The 22,808-nt window shown below is 39.9% G+C and overlaps 1 protein-coding gene across 2 annotated transcripts in view; it reads left to right on the top strand.

Moving 5' to 3' along the window:
- Positions 1-22,808, top strand: part of CERS6 (ceramide synthase 6) — a 300,673-nt gene that overhangs the window by 213,061 nt on the left and 64,804 nt on the right. For both annotated transcript variants that reach the window (XM_040644256.1, XM_008687065.2), the window contains exons 5-6: positions 9,270-9,320; positions 13,316-13,408. In XM_040644256.1, the coding sequence (XP_040500190.1) occupies positions 9,270-9,320; positions 13,316-13,408 (144 nt within the window). The remainder of the gene's footprint in view (positions 1-9,269; positions 9,321-13,315; positions 13,409-22,808) is intronic.

Raw genomic sequence — 22,808 nt, 5'->3', positions numbered from 1 at the left:
AAAGTGATTGATCATCATTGTAATGAATGCAAGATTCATTCTGTGTTATTTGCTCATCTCATTATTTTCCTCTTTCTACTTTCTCTTAATTGAGAATTTATAATTAAATTATTAATAATTTGTATATACTCGAAATATCACCGTCAACATGTAAATACTCTGAAGGTAGCCTCCACCCACGTGTGATCACAGCCTCCACCCACATCCTCACCTCGGTCTGTTCCCACAAAATCCCAACTAAGAATATACCAACCTCATATTACTGAACAATCAGATTTACTTCAATTTCTCATTTCTAGGAAAAGAATTGTACTGGAAATCCATGTGCAAATGCCTTACATATGGATCTAATTAATTTTTTTCAATAAAATTTGTGTCAAAGGATATGCTGATTTTAAAGACCAATGACTTTTTAGGAAAGTTATTCCAGTTTGTAGAGCGTTGATTTCCTTATATACTGCTGACCCCTTTAAATATTTTGCAGACTCAGGTAAAAAAATACTGTCTAGTTCTAACCTGTAATTTTTATATATGTTTTTGGTCACATATAGTTTTGTTTAGTATGTTACCTGTTTATATCTTCTCCCTGTTTTTCCCATTAAGTATTTAAATATTTTAAACAATTTTTATGGCCTTTTTATATATTAAAGATACTAATCCATTGCTGTATGTTATAAATTGTTTCTCTACATTATCTTTTAACTAATTTTGGTCTTCTTAGTAGCCACTCTCATTGGTCGCATTCCGAAATTCTACACTGGCCTGCACATTTCTCTCCCCGTATTGATATTTTCACCATTTTCCCCTCCGTCTAGGTCTTTCCACCTCATTTTCTTTCTCTTTTCTTTCTTTCATCTGGTTTCTTTATTCTTGATTTCTTTTCCTATTATCAGTCCATTCCTCTTTGTAGTGATTCTCACTGGGTGTAGGGGAGAGTCTACATCCAAATCCTTGGGAGGATGGCTTTTTTATTCTTTCTGTTCCCTGCTCTTGAGAATTACAGCCACAGTCACTTTGGGGTATGTGTGAAGTCCGTCAGCTGAGCAGAGGCAGAAAAAGTGGAGAAACACTGGCTGGAAGGTCATAGAAGACATGGAAATGCTACTCAACATTGCTCTTCTCTTTGTTTCAGTGATTAAACCCACATAGAGACCTGGTGGCATCAGGGCCCATCTCCAAGGAAATCCTTCTATTTATGTATGCTTGGCAGATCTGCAAATTATGTTCTAAATTGATTGCTGAATGTGCTGAAGGCACAAGCTTGACCAGGTCTTGACGACCAGCATCTTTTTTAAAGCCCGATCAATATAAAAGGCTGCTTTCTTTATTTAATGACATGGGGGTCAAGTCTAAATTACATTTGGACATCACAAGAGCTTTCAGAGTTAATCAGATGGGGGTCCTTCTAGGGAGGGGTCACTACTCTGCTTTGCAAATTTATAGTCACATATCTACTGACCCAGGAAAGGAGGAAAGGGTACGGTCTTGCATTCTGGGGAACACCCCAGACTGTTCGCCACTGACCAGCAGCACCCTTTGGCCGAGAGACTTCTAGCTTCATTCTTTTCATCCCAAGCAATTTATTTATCAGTATTTTTACCCCTAAAGCATGAAATATTTCTATGCATTCTGAGTAATTTTACAATGTGTATTAAAACTATATCTTATTTTGAATAGATTTGATTTCATATTAATTCATTTAAATCATACAGTTGAAGGTTTCTAAAAAGAATTTGCAATCTTTATATAATAACATTATTAATATAGATATTAACATAAAAAATTGCACATAAAATGAAAAATAAGCAAAGATGTTAAGAGACAATCACAGGTGCTGTGACTAAACTTTAAAATTCAATCTCAGCTTCCCAAAACCGATAACACGATCATGTAATTCTCATTTGGTAAAAGGAAACATTCACAGAAAGAAAATATTTTTTTCACCTTGAATTAAATTTTAAAGGAAAAATATCATGGAACTTACACATTCAACTTAGGGTAAAGTAGTGGTAACCTTTCTAATATAAATTCATTACAGACATGGAAGTACTTTCGTCATGTTTATTTCTTACAATAAATCCTCAGTATAAGCCAAAGATATAAGGTTTAAGGGTCACTCAGTGAAGTGTTTTCAGGGTAGTTTCAGTGAAATTAGTTTCAGTGTAGTTCAGGAATCTAGGTTTCTGGAATTTTAAAACAATCTGAGGCTCTGTATACTTGGTACTTAACCTATGTGGAGGCCAGTATGTCTCTTAGAATGTATTCCTTGACTGTTAATTGTCACAGCTGAGCTTTTTGAAAGCCATTTAGGAGTTTGGATAGAATCAGTGAAAAGATGAAATTTTTCCTCTAAGATGCTGTCTTCGGGTATAAACCCACAGAACTTTCACATCTTTGATAAGTCAACAACATTTCTTTAATACTTTGTGTGATTCATCTTCTTTTGTTAAATCAAAATAATTATGAATTCAAACAAAATACTATTCCTTCAACTACAGGTACCTCCTGATTCTTGAAAGAAAAGTGTATGTGTGTGTATGTATATTTATATTTACATGTAATCATTTAACACTCGCCTGGTGAACCAGGTATTCTTTTCTCTGGTCTTTTGCTTCAAACTCTACTGTTACTTTAGGCTTATAGGGACATGAGAAGCATGAGTGATCTGAGATAGCCTACTTGCCTTGATTTTTTTTTTTTTTAAGATTTCAGTTATTTTTAGAGCAGTTTTTTGTTCACAGTAAGGTTGAGGCGCAGATACAGAGATTTCCATATACCCCTGCTCTTTGCACATGCATAGTCTGTCCTGTGATCAAATCTCCCACCAGAGCAGTCCGTGTATTACAGTTGATCAAGCTGCACCGACACATAAACACACAAAGTCTGTAGTTTACGTTAGGGTCCAAAAGACTTGGACAAAGCCTCCTGGATTTTTGATGATTGATCTATCCTCGTGATAGGTGGCATGGAAACTGAAAGGTAGATTTGGTGGGTTTTTTTAACTATTATTTTTAAGGAGTACGTCAGATGGAACTTTAAAAAAACAAAAATAAGACCAAACCTATCTTATTCCAGATGGTAAAGTAAGATGATCCAATCTCACCTATTTTTGTTAGTTCCGTTCATGATGAAACCTCTACAGAGCAGCAGATAAAAGAACACTTCTCCTGACCCTTAAAAAGCCTTCTCTACTTTTCTCTTTAAAAAAAAATCAATAGTTATACACACGTCTTAACGTATATGGTCAAAATGCAGATGAGGACTATGGGACGACCCCCCTCCCTGCCCCCCACAGCACTTCTGACCTCCATCCTGGTGCTGGGGTTGAGTTTGCTTGGGGGAAGGAGAGCCACAGAAGCCTGTCGTGGGACACCATGTTATTGATGGATACGCTTGCTGCGGACTTGTGTCTCACGTGACGTGTCTGACAGCAGATGTGCACAATATAAAGAAAAATCCCGTCATACATTGTGATTTAGGTGGACAGTGTTAGAAGTCATTTCTTATCCACAGCATTATGGTCTGTCTCGGTTTTGTTCAGATGTTTCCCGAGTCTTCTTAAGTTGAAATTAGTTGATGTGGAGTTTAACAGCTTTTAAGCACGTATAAAAAATTGTCCTAAGATGCTGTGTCAGCTCTGGCTGTCACGACAGAATACCAGAGACTAGATAGCTTAAACCTCACACTTCTGGAGGCTGGAAGTTCCAGATCATGGTGTAGCAGGCTTAGGTTTCTGCTCTCTTTCTGGCTTGCTTGTCTTTCTGATGGCCATCTTCCCACTGCTGTCGTCACATGGCCTTTCCTTTGAGCATGAGAGAAAAAGAGAAAGAGATCTCTCACCTCTTCTTCTTATAAGGCCACCAATCCTTTCAGTATAGGGTTATGATCTCATCCTCATGATCTCAGCTAACCTTAATAGCCTGCTGAAAGCCCTATCTCAAGATACAATCACCTTGCGAATTTAGGGCTTCGACATATGAGTTTTGGGGGGAACACAATTCAGTTCATAACAGATCCCAAAACAAACATGAATTGATATAATTTCTGTTGACAAAGAAAAAATTGGGAAGTAAGCTTGAGGGATCTTGTCAGTGATTGATAAACATGGTGCTCTTTTTTTTAAAGGGAGAGGCCTGATTACCCATCTTTACATGTGGGTTCTTTTATAGATTAGACAGGATTTGGAGGCCCTTTCTAACTCGAAATTCAATTTTTTTAATGTAATAACTCAACTGGGGTAATCAATTTCAAATGCCCATGGCGTTTTCTTTCCTTACCCATTCTTTGTACCCAGGGTACCTACCACAGGGAAGGTAAAGTGGAAGGATCTGGCTGGCCTGCATTTGAATCTTAGTTTTTCTACTTATCAGCTATGTAGTCTTCAATTAATTATGGTACCTCTTTGAGATTGCTTATTTGTCTATACAATAATTAATGAGACTTGCCTTGATGCATATATTAGTGAGAATACAGGCTATGCTGGAATATATATATATATGTTTTTAAAGACAACCCAGTAGCTTAGATATGAGAAAAATGTTAGGAATTTGTTCATCTCACACATATAATCGAGAGGGAAGCAGACTAGGGCTGGCAGGAGCCCTCTGACACCAATCTCCACAGAAACAGATGTCAGGGTCCCAGGTGATTGCTCCAGTTTTCATGAATTCCCTCCAGTAGGAATGGAGAAAGGATGAGAGGAACTCATTCACATGAACTTTTAGGGGCACCATCGTGCAGTGGCACACATAAATCTGCTCACATCCCTCCTACCAGAGCTGAGATAATGGTTATATCAAATAGGGAGGTTGGTTGAGAAGCAATGTCTCTAGCTAAGCATTGTTTTACTAGCCATTTCTGCCTCAAATTGTTAATTATAAACATTACAAATAATTCATTAATTCATTCAGCCAACAGTATATTGTGGAATATTGGAACAAAGGGCTTAGCAGGGTGCCTAATACCAAGAAGATGGGGTCACCTTACTTTCTCTGCCCACCTTACTATTCAAAACATGGTCCCAGGCCCGTCTGTATTGTCTAGAAGCTTGTTAAAAATGTAGAATGTGAGCCCCAAGCCAGACCTGCTCAATCAGAAGCTGCACTTTACAGTTTGAGAAGCTCTAAGCCAGCATGTTGTCTCTTACGGTATCTGCTGTGGCAGTTTGAGCACTTACAGTGTTGTTGTAGAAATTAAATAAGATCATATGTATAAAATACTTTGAAATCTGTGAAGTCTTTCGTAACATGATTTAAGTGTGTGTGTGTGACAGGGAATAATGTGAATCTTAAGGTACCAGGATGACAAGATTGGAGACTCCTTGGGTTTTTAGATTTTCCAATCTTGAAAATATGGCTTGATATTGTAATGCCATGTGAGAAAAGCATATCTATTTCTGGAAAATGGGCTTGAATTGCCATGTACTATTCTAAGCACAGATTTTATTATTATTATTATTATTATTATTATTATTATTATTATTATTAAGGAAGATGCTAGACCTGTCATTCTAAACTGATGGTTTTCAGTGTATTTTTAAAAATCACCAGTGTTGTCTTTTTGATATGTAAATAATTCAGCTTTTTATGTTTTGAATTCTTTACTTTGTGTGATGGAATATGCAGATTTTAATATCAAATAAATGTGGAAATGATTCTGAAAAAGATACCTAGAAGCATGGAAAAGGGAAAAATTGATAAATTGATTTTAAGAAAAGATAGCTTCATGGTATCAATTCAAATAAAGGAAGTTATACCTAATAAATTAAATTATAAGGAGCTAATTCAGATTCATACACCAGTGTTGAACTATAAAAAATTGGGAAAATCGCCTTCTCATGGACTTAAGGCTTCTAATCTGTAATTGAGAAAGATGACATTTGTATTTGTGCTACCTGTCTCATAGGGTTGAGGAGGCACATAACATGAGATCCTAGAAACACGTGGTATGCATATAGAAGGGATATTCACATCGAGTGTTGTCAAAGTGAGAGGTGTGTGTAAATATGCATGTAAAAGAACTTCTCATTAAATTGTTTGGCAAATAAGCTTGCAGGCTGAGCTAGGGCTCTGCCAGCTCCATCACATTCAGGATATCCAAGCCTTTTGTTCCTGTCTCAGGTGGGCGGGGTCCACCGAGAGAGAGAGAGAGAGAGAGAGAGAGAGAGAGAGAGAGAGAGAGAGACTCATCCCATATTTCTGCAGGTCAGTCAAGTTTCGGCATGTAATAGAAACAGGTCTAGGTGGTGTACATCTGAGGCACAGGGAAGAGCCTGCGTGTGAGGAAAAAGCCAGAGAAGCCAAGAAACTCACAGAGGAAGGAAAGCTCTAAATAATGGATTTTTCTAGGTCACTGGGAGTCAGACGTTTGTTCTCCTTCCTGTGACTGGAAGGAGTGGCCGCAGTGGGACAGATTCCCACTGCATCTTTAGAGGCAAGCACACACATGCCCTGTAGGCTTGGGACTGATAGATTCGGGAAAATGCTGCGAGGTTTGTCACAGGCCTTGCATTGAATTCTGTATTCCTTTTCATTAGCGTTCAGTAAATGAATGCTGAACTAGGTGCTGGGGGCATAAACATATGCATAGAACATACCTTCCCCCCCCACCACATTCCCCTCCCTGGACTTTCAACTAATTGTTGAAATAATAAACAGCTTTATCAGAAAAAAGGTAAAAACTAACATTTGTACTATACTTTAAAGTAGATTTGATATGTCATACCCACATTTAAAAATTATGTATGTATGTGTGTTTAATTTATTGATTAAAAATAAAACTATATATGTTTATATCTGTATTAAAGAGAAAAAAAGACCCAAAGTGGGCTATACATGAAATGTTAATAGCAATGAAAATACACATTATTTTTCATTATTTTCTGTGTCTTCCTCAAAGGACATGTGTTCATGTGACTGTGACGACAGCACATTAAACTTTTGAAGCCTCCGAAGTATTTTTATACATGCTCTCATTTGATCGTCACAGGCACTCTGTGGGCTAGGTCAGTAATACACATCAAGGTTACAGGTGAGAGAAATGGAGGAGACAGGCAGACAGCTCAGGTGCCCGGGATGTTACATGCAGTGAGGTTGCGTGATGTGTATGGCACTGAACAGGTAACCAGCGGCAAAGCCAGGAAAAAGGAAGGCGAAGCAGTAGTGCTTTAATCAAAGGAGAATGGTTTAGGGCAGAGAGTGGCTTTTTATTCAGTCTGACTCCCTAAACCAAGGCCTGGTTCAGTTTTTATTAGACTCAGAGACCGGGGGCACCATAGTCACATTTGGGTTTGAGACCAGAGAGTGAGTTTGATTTCCGGCTCTGAGACTGCCTAGCTCTTTAACCTGGAGAGTTATTTCCAGACTCAGGGCCTCACTTTACCTATGTATAAGATGAAGCAAATACTACTAGTTATTATAAGGATAAAATGAGTTCATATGCGAGAGCCTTTAAAAGTGTATGGGGCAGTCTTGAGCTGAACAACTTTTTAATTGGTTAAGTAAATAACAGATCATGGAGAAAAGCCCTAAAAAAAAAATTAGCGTATGGACATAGGGATGACTGAGCAAATATTCACTAGCATCGTCATCTTCCTCCTCATCAGTGCAGGGCTGAGGAGGAGGAGGATGGGGTGACAGGGTCTCTATGGCTCTTAGGGAGACAAGGACTTTACCCTACTGCAGCCAGCAGCACCTTTTAGTCTCATAGGGCCTGGGACAGGGTAAGGAAGGAGGTTAGGTCTGTAAAAATATATCTAACATGAATCTTTCAGTGACAATATCATTTCGAGATGCATAAACAAGGACTGGGTGAAGGATAGATGATGTTTCTCAGTAAGAAACATACAGATGTGTACCAAATGCATCTAGACAAATGCCACAAAATGCTGATAACTGTAGGTCAGAGATACAAAAGAATAATAAAGCTAATCCAGTAATATGAGAGAGTTTGTGCTGGTATCAATGGATTGTTCAGCAGCCTGTTTAAATTTATACCAGTCTCTCCCCACTTCCTATAACTGTTGGGAATCTGTGTGTACCCTTCGCTGTTCTATTTGATTTTACAGTGTTGTAAGGCAAGTGACTGGTGTCAAATTAAGAGTGATTGTTTTGTCTTTAAAAGACCTTGACCATGAGTTGGGGAGTGGAGTGTGCTGTGGGGGTTAATTCCCTCAGGCCTGGAATTAGTCTGGGCTGTTCTACTGAAATCAGTATCCCTGCCTGTTACTTAACCACTGGTCATCAAAGCATGAAAGGACTGATTGATAATGTTGCTTTGCAACGCTGGGTTGGAGGAGTTTCAGAGTAGTTTGTACCAACTGTCAGCATTGTTTATTGATAATACTGAGATTGATGATTTGCCTCTGGTCTACGTGAGACCCCCTAAAAGGCTCTGCTGCAGAGGCTGGTTACATAGTGGGAAGGTGTCCATGTAACCAGCAAAATACAGAAAACACCAGTGGGGACTTCCTCCCAGAAGTAGCCTGAAATACTACTGATGTGGGAAATAAAGGCAGAAGAAAAATTATTAAATTTCCTTACTACCTATAGCCCATTGACAAGTCCCGAAACAGGCAGAGTGACCTTCCTCTAGGGACTCAACTGCCTTGATGTTGACACTTTGCTAAAGGCAAAAGGCAATCCTAGCCCAATTCCCCCCACCTCCCCAGGATCCTGTAAGCCTACTTTAACATATAAAATTCTTTTGGAAACTTCCTTGTGTTGGCAATGATCCCTCAAGCATATGGCCCACCGATATACATCTGAAGAGTCTTATGACTAAGGTTTTATTAGACGGTAATTAATGACCTCTTCCCAACAAGAGCTAGCCCCCTCAAGGTCCTGGAAACCTTGCTTCCAAAATTCCTTGGAGACTTAGACTATCCCTAACCCCCTCCCAACTTGAAAGTATATAATCAGCCACTCCTCATGACCCCAGTGCAGCTCTTCCTGTCCACAGGTCCTGTCTCCGTGCTTTAATAAAATCACCTTTTTGCACCAAAGACGTCTCAAGAATTCTTTCTTGGCCATGGGCTTCAAACCCTCACGTCTTTCCTTACATCACTACCAGTTGAGTTTAGAAGATTACCCAGAGAGCATGTATAATGGAATACTAATTGCTTTAATATCCTAATTCTAGTTAAAGTCCTTCAGTTCTCATACAGGTAGATTATTGAAATCCCAAAGTATTGGGGACAAGAATCTGTCATAAGCATCTCTTATCCTGCTTCATTTCCAAAACACGTAAAATGTGTTTGTCTTTTTTTTCAGACGCCCTGGTTGTGGAATACAAGGCACTGCTGGTACAACTACCCCTATCAGGTAAGGAGATTTACACATGCAGAGTATCTTCCTTAGGTCAGGCTCATGATTTTAGGCCCCTGCCCCCACCTCCTGCTGCTTGATACAGACTTAGCCTAGTTAAGGGAAGTAGCTTGCATTCTCAGTGAAGTTCAGAATCAAAGCTCAATTGCTTTAGCAAATGGAATAAGCTGGAAGGTGCATTTGCTGAAGAGTGAGATACAGTCCGTTCGATAGTTGGGCGATTCCTGCTTCTAACAGCTATCTACATCTAATGACTGCAGAGAGCCTGAAGACCTGAAGCCGGCAGGAGTCTATCTGGACGGCAAGCACCCGGAGTTCAGGCCACTTTGTGGACTTAAGAGCCGCCTCTAAATATGTAAATCAAGCACCATTTCCTTGAGGATAGAAAAATGGGCTTGTATCATTACACTAGACTTCAACCATCATCAAATATGAGATGAAAATTATATCCCAGGAAGGGAGCATTTCAGATCCCCACCCCCGACATACCTTTGCCTCTGTCCATGAATACAATAATATTAGCATGCGTTGTGTTCCTCAGATCAGTTACCATCTGAATATCATAGCTGGGTCTTTTTTTCTAGTAATTTCTTAACTGAAAAATTTCTAGAATTTCTAGTTTAATTGGAATATGTTATATAAAAGAATCAAATACAGCGATGTATTTTGGTGACAAGATACAGGGACATACGTTATGATAGGCACCTTGGATTTTTGACTTTGCCATCCGTTCCTTGGGTTGTCATTTTAGGGGCATGTGGTCTTTTTGGTATGTATAAAGTTACTGGGAGCAAGCATGCTCTGTATCTTTGTTACACTCTGTTGCAACAGGCTAGGGACTGGTTTGGAAACTCCTTGGGCTGGTTCAGGGCTAAGGACACACTGAAATGGAATTCCAGTTTGCATTTTCATCTCTTTCATGTAGTTTATTCAGATTAGAAAAGAATGTAAACAAGCAATAGGACATGGTTAGAGAAAGCTGAACTTGCCAGGGCTTTCTGATAGAGACTGAAGCAACGTCAAAACCAATCGCTTACTGTGCACAATTGCAATTCTCAGGCTCAACTGCTGTTTTACCATCTTAACTACTTGGGATGTTGTCATTACACCTCTCTTTGTGTCCTGTAATGGTATACCGGGTGGAAAAATCCAAATATATCTAGAATTCTATTTATAAAAGCACATCAAAGCCTCCTAGAAACCGTAACTCGTATGTTGGTGCGGCAGCTGCTCTAATCCACTGCATTTAGGAGGTAAATTCTGTCCTATGAACAACATTGAGACAAATGTCACATCAAATGTAATAGCCACGCTTCTTTATAGCTATAACATAGTCTGAAATAACTTTCACGTTTATGGCTGGAGCTAAGGAATTGCTTTTTTCTGGGATAATTAGTTGCTGGGACAGGGGCCCAAAATTATAGTTGCTGACCGTTTCACAGACAAAACTAGAGATTTAACATGAAAATTTGAAGGTCTGGTAGATAGTTATGTTTAAAAATAAGAAACATTGGGGTGCCTGCCTGACTCAGTTTGTAGAGCATGTGACTCTTGATTTCGGGCTTGTAAATTCAAGTCCCATGTTGGTTATAGAGATTACTTAAAAATAAAATAAAACAGGGGCGCCTGGGTGGCACAGCGGTTGGGCATCTGCCTTCGGCTCAGGGCGTGATCCCGGCTTTATGGGATCGAGCCCCACGTCAGGCTCCTCCGCTATGAGCCTGCTTCTTCCTTTCCCACTCCCCCTGCTCGTGTTCCCTCTCTCGCTGGCTGTCTCTATCTCTGTCGAATAAATAAATAAAATCTTTAAAAAAAAATAAAACAAATCTTTAAAAAATAATGAAATAAAAAATAAGAACATCATTAGTATAGAAGCAAAGCTACTGTGTGTGGGGATTCAGATCAAGACTGTCTTCTGCTGATAAGACATCATTGCTTATAAATGAATAATTTGGCATTAGCCCCCAAAATCTAGGACCAATTCATGCTCTCTTATAGGAATAGTGGTCATCTTTGATAAACACCGTATTCTAATTAAAAAAAAATCAGCTCTTTCTTTTTGTATGTGTGGGGAAAAAATTGAACAACATGTAATTATTATGTATGTAATTAAAGTGCATTGTGGGTAGCTATGTCTCCATAAATACATAGATTACAGTTCAGAGTTAGTCTTAGGGCTTAAAATGCTCATGAAGCATATTTATTATGTCTTTAGCATGTATATTAAATAATTGGACAGATATTTAGATGAGAGTAGTGGTCTGTTGCAATTTTATTAAAGGCACACTGCTCTTTGTGTCTGAGTATATATGTAATTTATTATATGATGATTTTTATATACATGTGTATATTTTAAGTTTAAAATAACGAAAAGTGGTCTTTAGCTGGGCCACTTTAGTTTGTCTTCAAGATCCCAAGTTGGGAATGAGAATCCCTAAACATGGTAGTCACAGAGCCTCACTAGCTGGAAGACCTGTGATTGACCTTTCAACCCAAACTAACTGATGGCAATTGCCTGTCAACTATACCACCTAGAAAATGATGGTACTAATTTTGTAGAATTTTTATGAGAGTCAAAGAAATTAACATGTAGGTAAGCTTTGTCAGCTGCAGAGCACTCCACGAATACGGTAGTTTTGTAATAATGATGCTTTCTTATGAACTCTGTGGTTTCTAGATGTACTCTCACTTGTCTTCATAGCCCTCCATGGCTTTTTCCAGGTGATAGTGCAGGAAATCTCTTTAAAACTGAAATTTAACCTTGACTCCAAGGGACGTGAAACCAGTGCCCTATTTTCTAAATTCATTGCCGCCATATGTCTGACCTGATACCTATCCCTTATTGCTAATGCCTGCAAATTTTAAAAGGATAATTCAGTGGAAAATATATTCTCTCCAGGGTGGTGCTGAGTTTGATAAACTCACTGATGCTCATTGTCTCTCAGAGCTTGGGATTGCTGGTGGGACAGTATCCTGTCCCCTTACTGTTGCCAAAGATCAGTGGGAGGGGCAATTGTTTTCTTTAGTGCCAGTGCATAAAGTTGGTAAAAGTAGTAGTTAAGTGAGTGCCAGCTTCTCATGAAAGTCATTTGTTATGCTGCTGTTGGTTCACAAAACATTAGCGTTTCAATTGCAGTTACTGTATATACTGTTACATTGTGGGTAGCGTGGAGATGATGCATTTCAAAGGTCTTTCATTCATTCTGGTAAAGTAAGACATTTCGTTATAGCTCGATAAACAAAATAAATATTCCTGACTTCTGCCTCTCTGAGCCTCTCTCCATTCCTGTACCTCTAAGGTAGGTGTCAGCTCCATTTTACAAAAAGTAAACTAAGGCCCAAATTTTATACCTACTGAGCTGTGGAGCTGAGACTTGATCTCAGATTTCCTGACTGGGGGCCTAGCCTGGTATTTCTTGGCAGCCTTTTTGTCCCTTTCTGTCTTTTAAGAAATATTTTTGAATTATCTTTTTTGATATTTGCAATGTACAGAACATTTCCTAATAACGAGAAAGCTCTGATTAATGCAGAACTTGAAACTCTGCCTCCGTGACCCAACTGGCACCCCAGTTTCTATCAGCTACCTCCCTTGCTCCTGTATTATGGAATCTCACAGCACTTTCCAGGGTTATTCTTTTTGTGTATGTGGGTTTTTTTGTTTTTTGTTTTTTTGTTTTTCAGGTTGCCTAAGGAATCTTACAGATACTTACATCAAGGAACCATAAATCCTGTTGTTAAAATAAATAGTGAATTGGGTAACAAATGTTCATAATCACTGACACTTTTTTGGTTGGGGATGAAACAAAACTTAATGCCATCAAGCTGCGGATTAGAGGCATGCTTCAAAGCCCTTCTTCTCCACAGAGAGAATGGGGCTAGAATTTGTAGAGGGGCAAGACCATGTCACTTTTCAGTACTGAGCTTGAGATGTTTGGGACACAAATTGGTTTCCTATTAACTATTAATCTTTCCTTTTTTTCTTTGATCCTCAGCCACTCACAACTGACCTTCACTATTATTACATCCTGGAGCTGTCGTTTTATTGGTCTTTAATGTTTTCCCAGTTCACCGATATCAAAAGAAAGGTAAGAGTGGTTATGTTGTAAAGTGCTTGCAGATACGTGTCCTTAATGGCTCTTGCCAGATGGGTTTAGAGTCTCCAAGGCACTCACTTCTGTTCTCTGGCAGTGCTGGCCTGGTGCTACTTTCTGCATTGCTGTAGAAAGTTCCTTATTTTGTTTGTGGGGCTTTATATTTTGTTCACATTGGCTCTTCCCTCCTTCCTCCCAACCTAGTGTTCTTTTCTCCATGAAAAAATATATCAACGAATCCTAACAGCAGCAATTTTCTCTCAGTCTGATTCACAAGGCCCTCTGTTCTTCAGATTAAATAAAGAAGAAAAATTGTATTTGTAGCCCCTGGGAGAGAGTAAATTCTCAGTGTTCCAGCTCCACGAATGAATTTTTCCTTAATTAGAATTATCTAACATCAAAAAATACATCATGAAAATACAACATTGCTCCATGAACAGTGACAGCCTCCACCTGTCCCCTTCACTGGACTGACTTTTGCTGCAGGCGCTTTTGAACTCCTAAGTGTTCAAATCCACCCCGACCAGCTCTCATTCTACCAGCTTCTGGGAAGAATAGGCACTTCTGGTTATTTACTGCTTATCATTTTTCCATCATACCATTTTCTCCAGACTCCCGTATTTGGATCATTCCTTCAGAGTCCTCGTTGATGGCCTCCAGCCCAGTGCCTCATGTGCTCATGTTTGTGCGCACGGGGTCTAGTCCTGGATGACAGGGCATCATCTCCCGGGATGACCAAGCTTATAACCTTCAGCACTACCAGCCATAACTCATGTACCAAGAGCTCACAAATGTTTCTCTTTGGGCCTGGATTCTCTCCAGGTGCATACTTCCACAAATCTACGCATAAATAATAGTAATATGTTCTTTATATTTATTTTGTCATTTAATCCTCCCATCAACTCCAAGATCCAGTTGAGTCATTTATTATTTATTCTCATTTATGAATGAGGAAACTGAATTTACATGCAAAGTATTTCTAGCTGAAGACATGATCGTCCGCTAGTTCTCTGCTTCTTCCAGTAATCCTTATAACCGATAGTCACATAAGCTGGCGTTTTCCTTTGCTCTCCTCTTTGCTTCTCCTTATACTTGAACTCTTAATGTCACTGACATATTTAGTTGGAGTCATCTCCACTTTTGTTTAATCTATTGTAATAGCCTTTTAAATGGTCCTCCTATCTAAATAATCATTCTTGCCTGTCTGCCACCTAAGAAGTTATATTTCTAAAACCTTCAAGACAAAGCCAGACTACCTAAGTAGGAGTAATATTCAGGGTTGTCAACATGATTCAAAGCTACTTCTCCAGTCTCATCACCCCCCTTCCTCTCCCCTGACACACACATACGTCCTAGCAAGAGTATCTTCTCATCATTGTTCAGATATAATTTTTTTTCATGCACCTTTGTTTTTTTACAAGACCTTACCTTGGCTAGAATATATCCTGTTTCCTCCTCCCAAACCTGACCTAGTCCAAAAGTAATCTCTTCTTTGAAGGCTAATCCAATTCCTCCAGGATTTTTGACCACTCCTTCCTCTGGGTTTAGTTTACAAGTGCCCAGTGTGTACATATTCTATTTTTTAACTGTATTTGTAGCCCCTGGGAGAGAGAAAGCTCCGTATTCCAACCCCATGAATGAGTCTTTCCTTAATTAGAGTTATCTAACATCAAAACACATCATGAAAATACAACATTCCTAAATGAACTGTGACCTGGTGGCCTGCCTTCTGTCCCTTCCCTAGACTTGAAGGGTGAAAGAGCAAGATATGTTTGTCTTTGTACCATGGCCATCAGTGCACCTGCTGGTGATGGGGGTCAGTAAGTTTAGGGCAGGTGAATAAACGGGACTAATCAGAATGTCTTCTGACTTACTAATGGATATCTTCCAGATTCCTCTGGAAACAACTCTGTGTTGTCAAGGAGCACAATACCGGAACACTGTAACTTCCTTGGTTATATCAGTAAGCTGCCAAAGCTGCTAAATTGCAAAGTGGCACCCAAATGGCTGCGAAAGAACACGTACGAGTCCGTGTCCCTCGTACTGCAGACCCTTTCCCCAGGGACATGCCTGCCACTGTCCCCCAGCAGAGGCTCTCTCAGCTGGCACGAAGCTGTCTTTCCTTACCTTGTATGACTGCACAGCCTGCATGAGATGTCTGTTGCTTGATTCTCAGAAGGAAATGGTCCCTGTGAGGGCTAGAGCTTGGCAGAGGAGATAACTCCTTGACAACGATCATTTGTGGTTCCTTCCTCATTGTACCATGCTGGGTCACTTTCTGGAAATGTTTAAAGATCCCTCAGTGGTGGTATGCCAGTCAGATTAGATCTCATCTGTCTTACGTGAAGAGTCTTCTTCATTCCTGTATTTAGTACTTGTAGACTGATCATGTCTACATGATCATGCTAGGCATGGTGCTAGGCTTATTGTGCATTTACTTATTTATTTTTTAAACCTTTAATTGTGGTGAAAATGCAAAACATAAAATTGTACCATCTTAACCATTTGAAGTGTGCAATTCAGCAGAGTATTACACACATTCACATTGTTGTGCAACCAGTTTCCAGAACTCTTTCCATCTTGCATAACTGAAACTCTGTACCCGTTAAACACTAATTCCCCATTGTCCCCTCCTCCAGCCCTTGGCCGCCACCATTCTTTTCTGTCTCTATGAATTTGATTACTCTGGGTACCTCATATAAGTGGAATCATGCCATATTTGTCATTTCGTGGCTGGCTTTTTCACCTAGCATAATATCGTCAGGATCATCTGTGCTATAGCCTGTGGCAGAATGTCCTTTCTTTATAAGGCGGAGTAATATGCAGTTTATTTCCTTCTGAGGAGCACTTTTTCCCAGGTAGCTACAGAAAAAACCTGCATAAAAAAAGGTTTGAATATTTTCCCATTTTGTAGCTGGGAAAACTGATATACAGTGAGTTTATGTAAATTTTTCAAGGTTGTGCTATATGGGAATAAATTAGAGCGCAGGTTTACCCAGCAAGGTTCTGTGATTCACTCTGAGATCAGGCATGTAAACAATTCTTGCATTATCTTGCCTCGCCATGCTCCTGACATTAGAGAGGTAGTAATAAGCCTTTTGCAGCTCTTTGCCATTTTATTCGTTTCTCTTTTGCTTATCGAGAATTAGGTATGCCATCTAGAGTCAAGTAGATTAATAAAAGCAAGACGGGAACTGTACTCGGCTCCCGGGAGCCTAGTCCCAGCGAGACATTGCTATACCCAAAGTCACCAAACCCCTTCCATTTGCTCGAACTTTCTCAATGTGCATGTAACGTGTGTTTTCAGTGAGCCAAGAGGACTCATAGAGTCTTCATTCTTTTAAGTCAAATGACCGTTATCTAATAGTTATCATAAGGGGATGATTTTCAAGGGTTGAAGTGTATCATTTTGTATGATTTTAATATATCTTGCATCAATGTGGAAACCACCTGTATATAAAAAGGGTAATTTTACAGTGAAGTTCAAGGAATTGATCTCAAGCCTATACATATTGTCAATGTTTAGCAATGAAGTCTCCATTTTTTTCTTAGTCAACACCAATAGCTTGTTTTAGACATCTGGCACCTCCCCTTTCTTCAGCTAGTCAGAGTCCCTGTGTACATTCCTGGTGCAGTTGGTTTATCCCTCTTTGTTGCACAGAATGGGAAGTTAGCACTGCCAGACCTGTGTATTACTCAGCACGGGTTTTAATAAGATAGGCCTTTTTCTCTGTTGCCATCTCTCCTTAGTGAATTGTAGCTCTTGCTTTTTTCCTTTGCATCTTGCTGACTATCACTGCAGGTCCTTGAGCGTTCCCTCTCCATTGCTCTAGTGCTTGGAGGATCTGCTCTTCCATCCATCAGCGAGGCTTAATCCAATATCCTGGCTGCCAAATACATTCCCTTTCTTGTATTATCCCTACCAACTATTAACTAAACCCTATCACAACAGCTTGCCTCCTAATTATGAAATAGAACTGTTTGAAGACACCCATTGACAACACAGTATGGAAGGTTTCTCATAGGATTATGAATAGAAAGTTATAAAGAATGTTTCTTTAGTTTTCCTATTAAATGACAATGAACTTGAATGGCCATTTCAAGTGGAGGCCAGGATTTATAAACGTTGAATCTGAATGCATGCCTCAGACTGTTAAAATCAATAACTGAAGTGAGGTTTAGAAATCATTTTTTGTGACTTAATGAGTTTATGAGACTTTCTAAAGTGGCTTTTATATTCATAAACGCTTTTTCTCTAGAAGTGTCCTAGTATTGCCAGCCTTTTTTTTCCTTAGTTGCTCTGTTTCCAAATAGAATGTGGTGTTTAAAATGCCTCTCTCTTGATCCTTTCCAGGGTTGGTACTTATTTGGTGAGTGATGAGATACATCATTATTAACCTTCCCGTAGGGAAAGGACAAGCCCAGATGTAGTCATTTGGTATATAATGGACTTATAATTTAAATATTCTATTATATGCTACCAAGATATTAGGAGGATTTTACCTTACTTACCTTTTTCTCTTCTTCCCTCCATTTGTCTCTCCTTCCATCCCTTCCTGTGTTCCTTGCTTCTTCTGTAAGAACAAAATTGTTAAGGTATCTTATTAAAATAACAGGTACATTCTCAGTATTCAGCATTATTGGAAACATCTTTTATATCCCAAGGCTCAATTTTTATTAAAATTCTGTTCTTTAGCACCTGTTCACAATGAGTATTTCTCCTGCATATCTGAATTTTCCAAGAGAAACTAATAAATGTGTTGGAGCCCAGAACAGCTTGCTCGCGTCTAAGCCCTATGTCCCTTTTAACTAAGCTGCTGTTTGGCCTGAAAGCCTGGGCCCTCGGCCAGTAAGCACTGCTTGTGTTCGGAGTCCTTTGTAGGAAATCATCCATGGCCGAGTTCCAGGGCCCAGCTGGTGATATCAGCTTATTGCTCTTTTAGTCTTTAACCTGCAAGAAAAACTACATCCTGGAAAAGATTCCTCACAGAGAGAGGAGTTTAGCAAGAAATTTATTGACGGGCTTGTGTTTGCTCTCTAGTAAGTTCTGCAGGGGATAACTGGCACCCGTTCCTCCGAGTAGGGGCTTGCCACGTTCCAGATCTTTCCTGCTTCAGTTAGTTTTAAGGTGAAAGAGAATGCGTGCAATAATCTCCCTTATAAGGAAGCAGGATGGCATGGAATTAAGTGAAGTAATAGCCATAAAAACTGTCTGGTACAAGGCTTGACGAATAGAGCTTAGAACATTACCTAGCACATGATGACCAAAATTTGGTTGAATCAACACATAGCTCTAAACCCAGCCAACAACAACAACAAACCCCAAAACAAGTGGTCACAAATTATTATATTTTTGGTCAATTAAAATTAGCAAAAATAATTAAGAAGAAGAACTAACTTAAGGTTGCCAACCTTTTACTTTGCCCAGTAAGGAAATTTTAAAAGCACCTACTACTTACCACCCTCAATTCATAAAGGAAGGGAAATTTTAACATTTTAAAGGAGAAAGGACACCTTGTAATAAAGGACAATCCTTTAAATTTATCTTTATGAAAACATTATTTTTCTCAGTTTGTTCTAGACTGGGGAATAATTATGGGCATTTTGGCTTAGAAGTTAAAGGCTTAGGCTCTGAAGTCAGTCGGCCTGCTCAGCACCACTCCTAAGGTGGAATAACCTTGAGCACGTTACTTTATTTCTCTGTGCCTTGGTTTTCTGATCCAAAGAATGGAGTTCATATAACCTAACTCGTGGGGGTGAGCATAAATAAACAATACATGCTCTTTGAACAGTTCCTGGCACATAATAAATGCTCAATAAAAGTTGGCTATCACTGTGGTAATTAACTTGGTTCACCAAATAGTGCCACCTCTCTACTCCCAGGCACTTGTAGGATTGTACTTCTCAGCCTTGCCTCCCCTTGCCATTGGATGGGGCCAGGTGACTCCTAGGCTGGGAAGAGAACTGACTTGAGTCACTCTGAGGTGTTTAATCACCGGTGAGACCTTCCAGTGTCTTTTTTCCCCTGTAATGTCGTGATTGGTAACATTTGAGATGTAAGTTGCTCCCTCAGCCTGGGTCCCTGAGTACCAGCCCCCCTCCCTGCCCAAGGTAACATGTAGTGAAGAAGAGATAAACTTTTGTTTTAAACCACTGAGGTTTTAAGGGCTTTGTTTTTGACATGTAATCTAGTTTATCCTGACTAGTGCAGCTATTATTAATAATTTGGCTAATTATCATTTCCTTGAACAATATTTGGAGATAATTTTTCTAGATCAGCTCTTCTCAAAGTGTAGTCTTTGGACCCATGGAGATCTGCAAGGTGAAAGCTGTTTCCATAATAATACTAAGATGATATTTGCCTTCCTGACTCTGTTGAAATTGTACTCATAGTCCAGAAGTAATAGAGGGCAAAGTTGCAGGCAGTGGCCCCCAATGGTACTAGTAGTCCTAGTTTTCTTTGCTGTCACATGCTTACAGGAAGAAAAAAAATATCACTTTGAGTTAAGAATGCTCTTGATGAAGCATTAAAAAGTGTTAATTTTGTTAACTCTCTATTCTTGAGTATATACTTAAAAATATCTTATGTGATAAAATGGGAAGTAGGCATAAAGAACTTTTGCTGCCTGGCAATGAATCCGATAGTGTCTCAGGAAAATCACGTGCACTTAGTGCTTTGTGTTGTGAGCTGAACAAGCTGCTTTTTTTCTCCCATAAATCTCATTTTTACTTGGGAAAATGACAAACTGTGGTTATTCCAGCTTTTGTGTATTTGATAGTCATTTTTTTTTGAAAATGTACAAAGTGATTTTGTTGAGTTGTTTCAAAAAAAATTGACATTATTTGTTGTCAATGATAAAACTCAAGCTTTCAAGCAAAAATTAGATTTTTGGAAGACTCCTGTCCACCAGTGAGAGCTTGATAACATCTCAATCCATGAAGACTTATCTGATGAGTTTGGTGGGGATATTAATAAAAGTTATTTTTAAAATATTAACTCAGTGAACCAATATTTTCTAAATAACTAATGCATGATGCCACAAAGTCATACATGAGTAAAAGATCCATCCAAAGGTCAAAACAACCAAAGGACTTAAATGTAAAAGAATATGAAAAGGGTATTGATATGGTTTCAGATTCTATATTGCACGTAACCTTTAAGAATATCCCACTTGTCAAATTTTGGTACAATATCAAAGAAGAATATTCATAACTATCTGAAAAGACTATTAAGATACTTCTCCCTTTTCCAACTGTTTAGTATTAGATTTTCTTTATATACTTCAAGCAAAATAACTTAGGGCGACAATTTGATGGTATCGGCAGTTAATGAGAATCCAACTCTCCTATCTTAAGCCAGACATCAAAGAGATTTGCAGTAACGTAAAACACTACCTCTCTCCTCACTATTTTTTCTATTTTGGAAAATACGGTTATTTTTCATGAAAATAATTCTGTTAATTAACCTGTAATAGACTTCACTTAATAAATGTTTTCCAAATTTCTCAGTTCCAATGTCTAATGTGGCGAAGACGAAGAGACATAGCCCACATCAACAAACACTTTTTGATGTCCTCAGGGTTTTTAAAAATCCAAAAGTGTTCTGATACCAAAACCTGCAAGAACTGCTGGCATACGTTATTTAAGTATTTTCTAGAGATAGGACTTCAAGGACCCCGGCTGGCATCAGTGTGCCCCTTCTTGTTTGAAAAGCTAAAGTTATGCCACAGGACACCTGGTGATGCCAAAAGGGGTGGAGTGTGACGTGGTATTCTCTCTCCTTGTAACCTCGGAGCTGCTGCCCTGACTCTTGAGCCCTGGGCCTGTTCCTTTCTCACTGCTGTGTCTTCAGACTAGAAGGGAGGAAGAGGCAGCTGATTTTAGTAAGCTACCACCCGTGACCAGAACATCGCAGCCCACTGCTGCGTGCAGGCTGCTGAGAGAACGATGGAGCGGCGGCGTCTGGAAAAGAAGCATGCGTTACGGGGCGATTTTACAGGATTTTATTCAAAGGCTGCCTTAACTGGTGGCTTCATCCGGCAATCAGACTCCCAAGGGCCTTGCCGGAGGGGGACTCGTAAGCACGTTTGGATGTCCCAGTCCAACTCGCGGGCGCAGGGCAGTCCTGGGGCGTGGCCGCAGTGCGGGAGGGCCATGGCCGGGAACGTCTTCTTCCAGTGCAGTGTACAGGCCGCAGCATTGCTGCATTGCAGAGAGACCCACACCCCAGGATCTACGCAGTGCTGCGGCCTAGGGCTCTGCGCCTTCACGACTGGGGCCTCTGGAGTCCCACCCTCTCACAGGAGGTGCCATTGGCTCTTGGAAGGATCCACTTTCATTTGGGGGGGTTCAGTCATTCAGCTTCCTCTGGGGAGTTTCTCTCAAGCCATCCTAGGGGTCTTGAGAAGACACACACTCTGGTTTATTGTAGCTCTAACTCTCTCCCCAACTCCGTAAATTCCCTCTGTTTCTAGCCCCATAAATACCGACGGACCTATTCCCACATCTTTAATTCCGGCCTCCTCAGAAGGGGCACCCTTTCCACTCATGGCTAACCCTGTACCTTTGCTCTTGATCACCTTCTCTTCCTACCTTCGGGATAGGGACTGTGTTCTGTGTGTTAGTCTCTCACTTCTGTATGTTTTCAGTTCGCTACGACTCCCTTCCTCACAGCCAGCACTTCTCATGTTTGTCTCTGAGCAGCAGCCTGCCGGCTCCTTAGGAACCTGAGCTCTGGAGTCACACACAACCAAATTCAGCCTGTTCTTACGGTGTGACTTCGGAATAATTACATTGTGTCTCTGTGCCTCAGTTTCTTTATAAAACGTGGTTCTAATAGTCCTTGCTTTATGTGACTAAATCACAGTGTCAGACAGAGCCTTTGGAGCTTGAGAATTAGTTGGCATTATTGGAAGGTAGATAGTTCACCAGGTGGTCAAAGTGGAGTGGGGCTTGGAAAAGAGAAAATACTAGGGTTCTGGCCAGAAAAAAAACTGCATGGCCAGAGGCCTGCATGGTAGCAAGAAGAAGCTGGACAGGTGAATTCTGCCAATAGATTTCTGGCAATTTGTGAAGAAGAGTAGGGAGCTCAGGCAGCTGAAGGGACAGGAGTTAGAAGACTAGAGATAAGGCTGATGGCAACAGTAAGAGTTCCTCTGAACCCCTTCTGACAGCTTGCAGTATCGTCCCAACTTGGTTGACATGAAGGAGATATTTTTCATCTTCATCTAAAGCACAAAATTGAGTCCCTGATTGCCCATTGTCATTTTGGGCCTCAAAGGCTTTGCAGTAAATACGAAGGTGTCAGCTTTTGAGTCCTGGGATGTTTCTGATTTTACTTGAGCACTGTCTGCCCCCTACTGATCTTTCTGGATGTTTTCAGCCTGAGTGGGTT

The sequence above is a fragment of the Ursus maritimus genome, unplaced genomic scaffold (genome assembly GCF_017311325.1).
Source record: "Ursus maritimus isolate PB19 unplaced genomic scaffold, ASM1731132v1 scaffold_1, whole genome shotgun sequence".
NCBI classification, from domain to species: Eukaryota; Metazoa; Chordata; class Mammalia; order Carnivora; family Ursidae; genus Ursus; species Ursus maritimus.
This window is presented reverse-complemented; position numbering and strand designations above follow the sequence as displayed.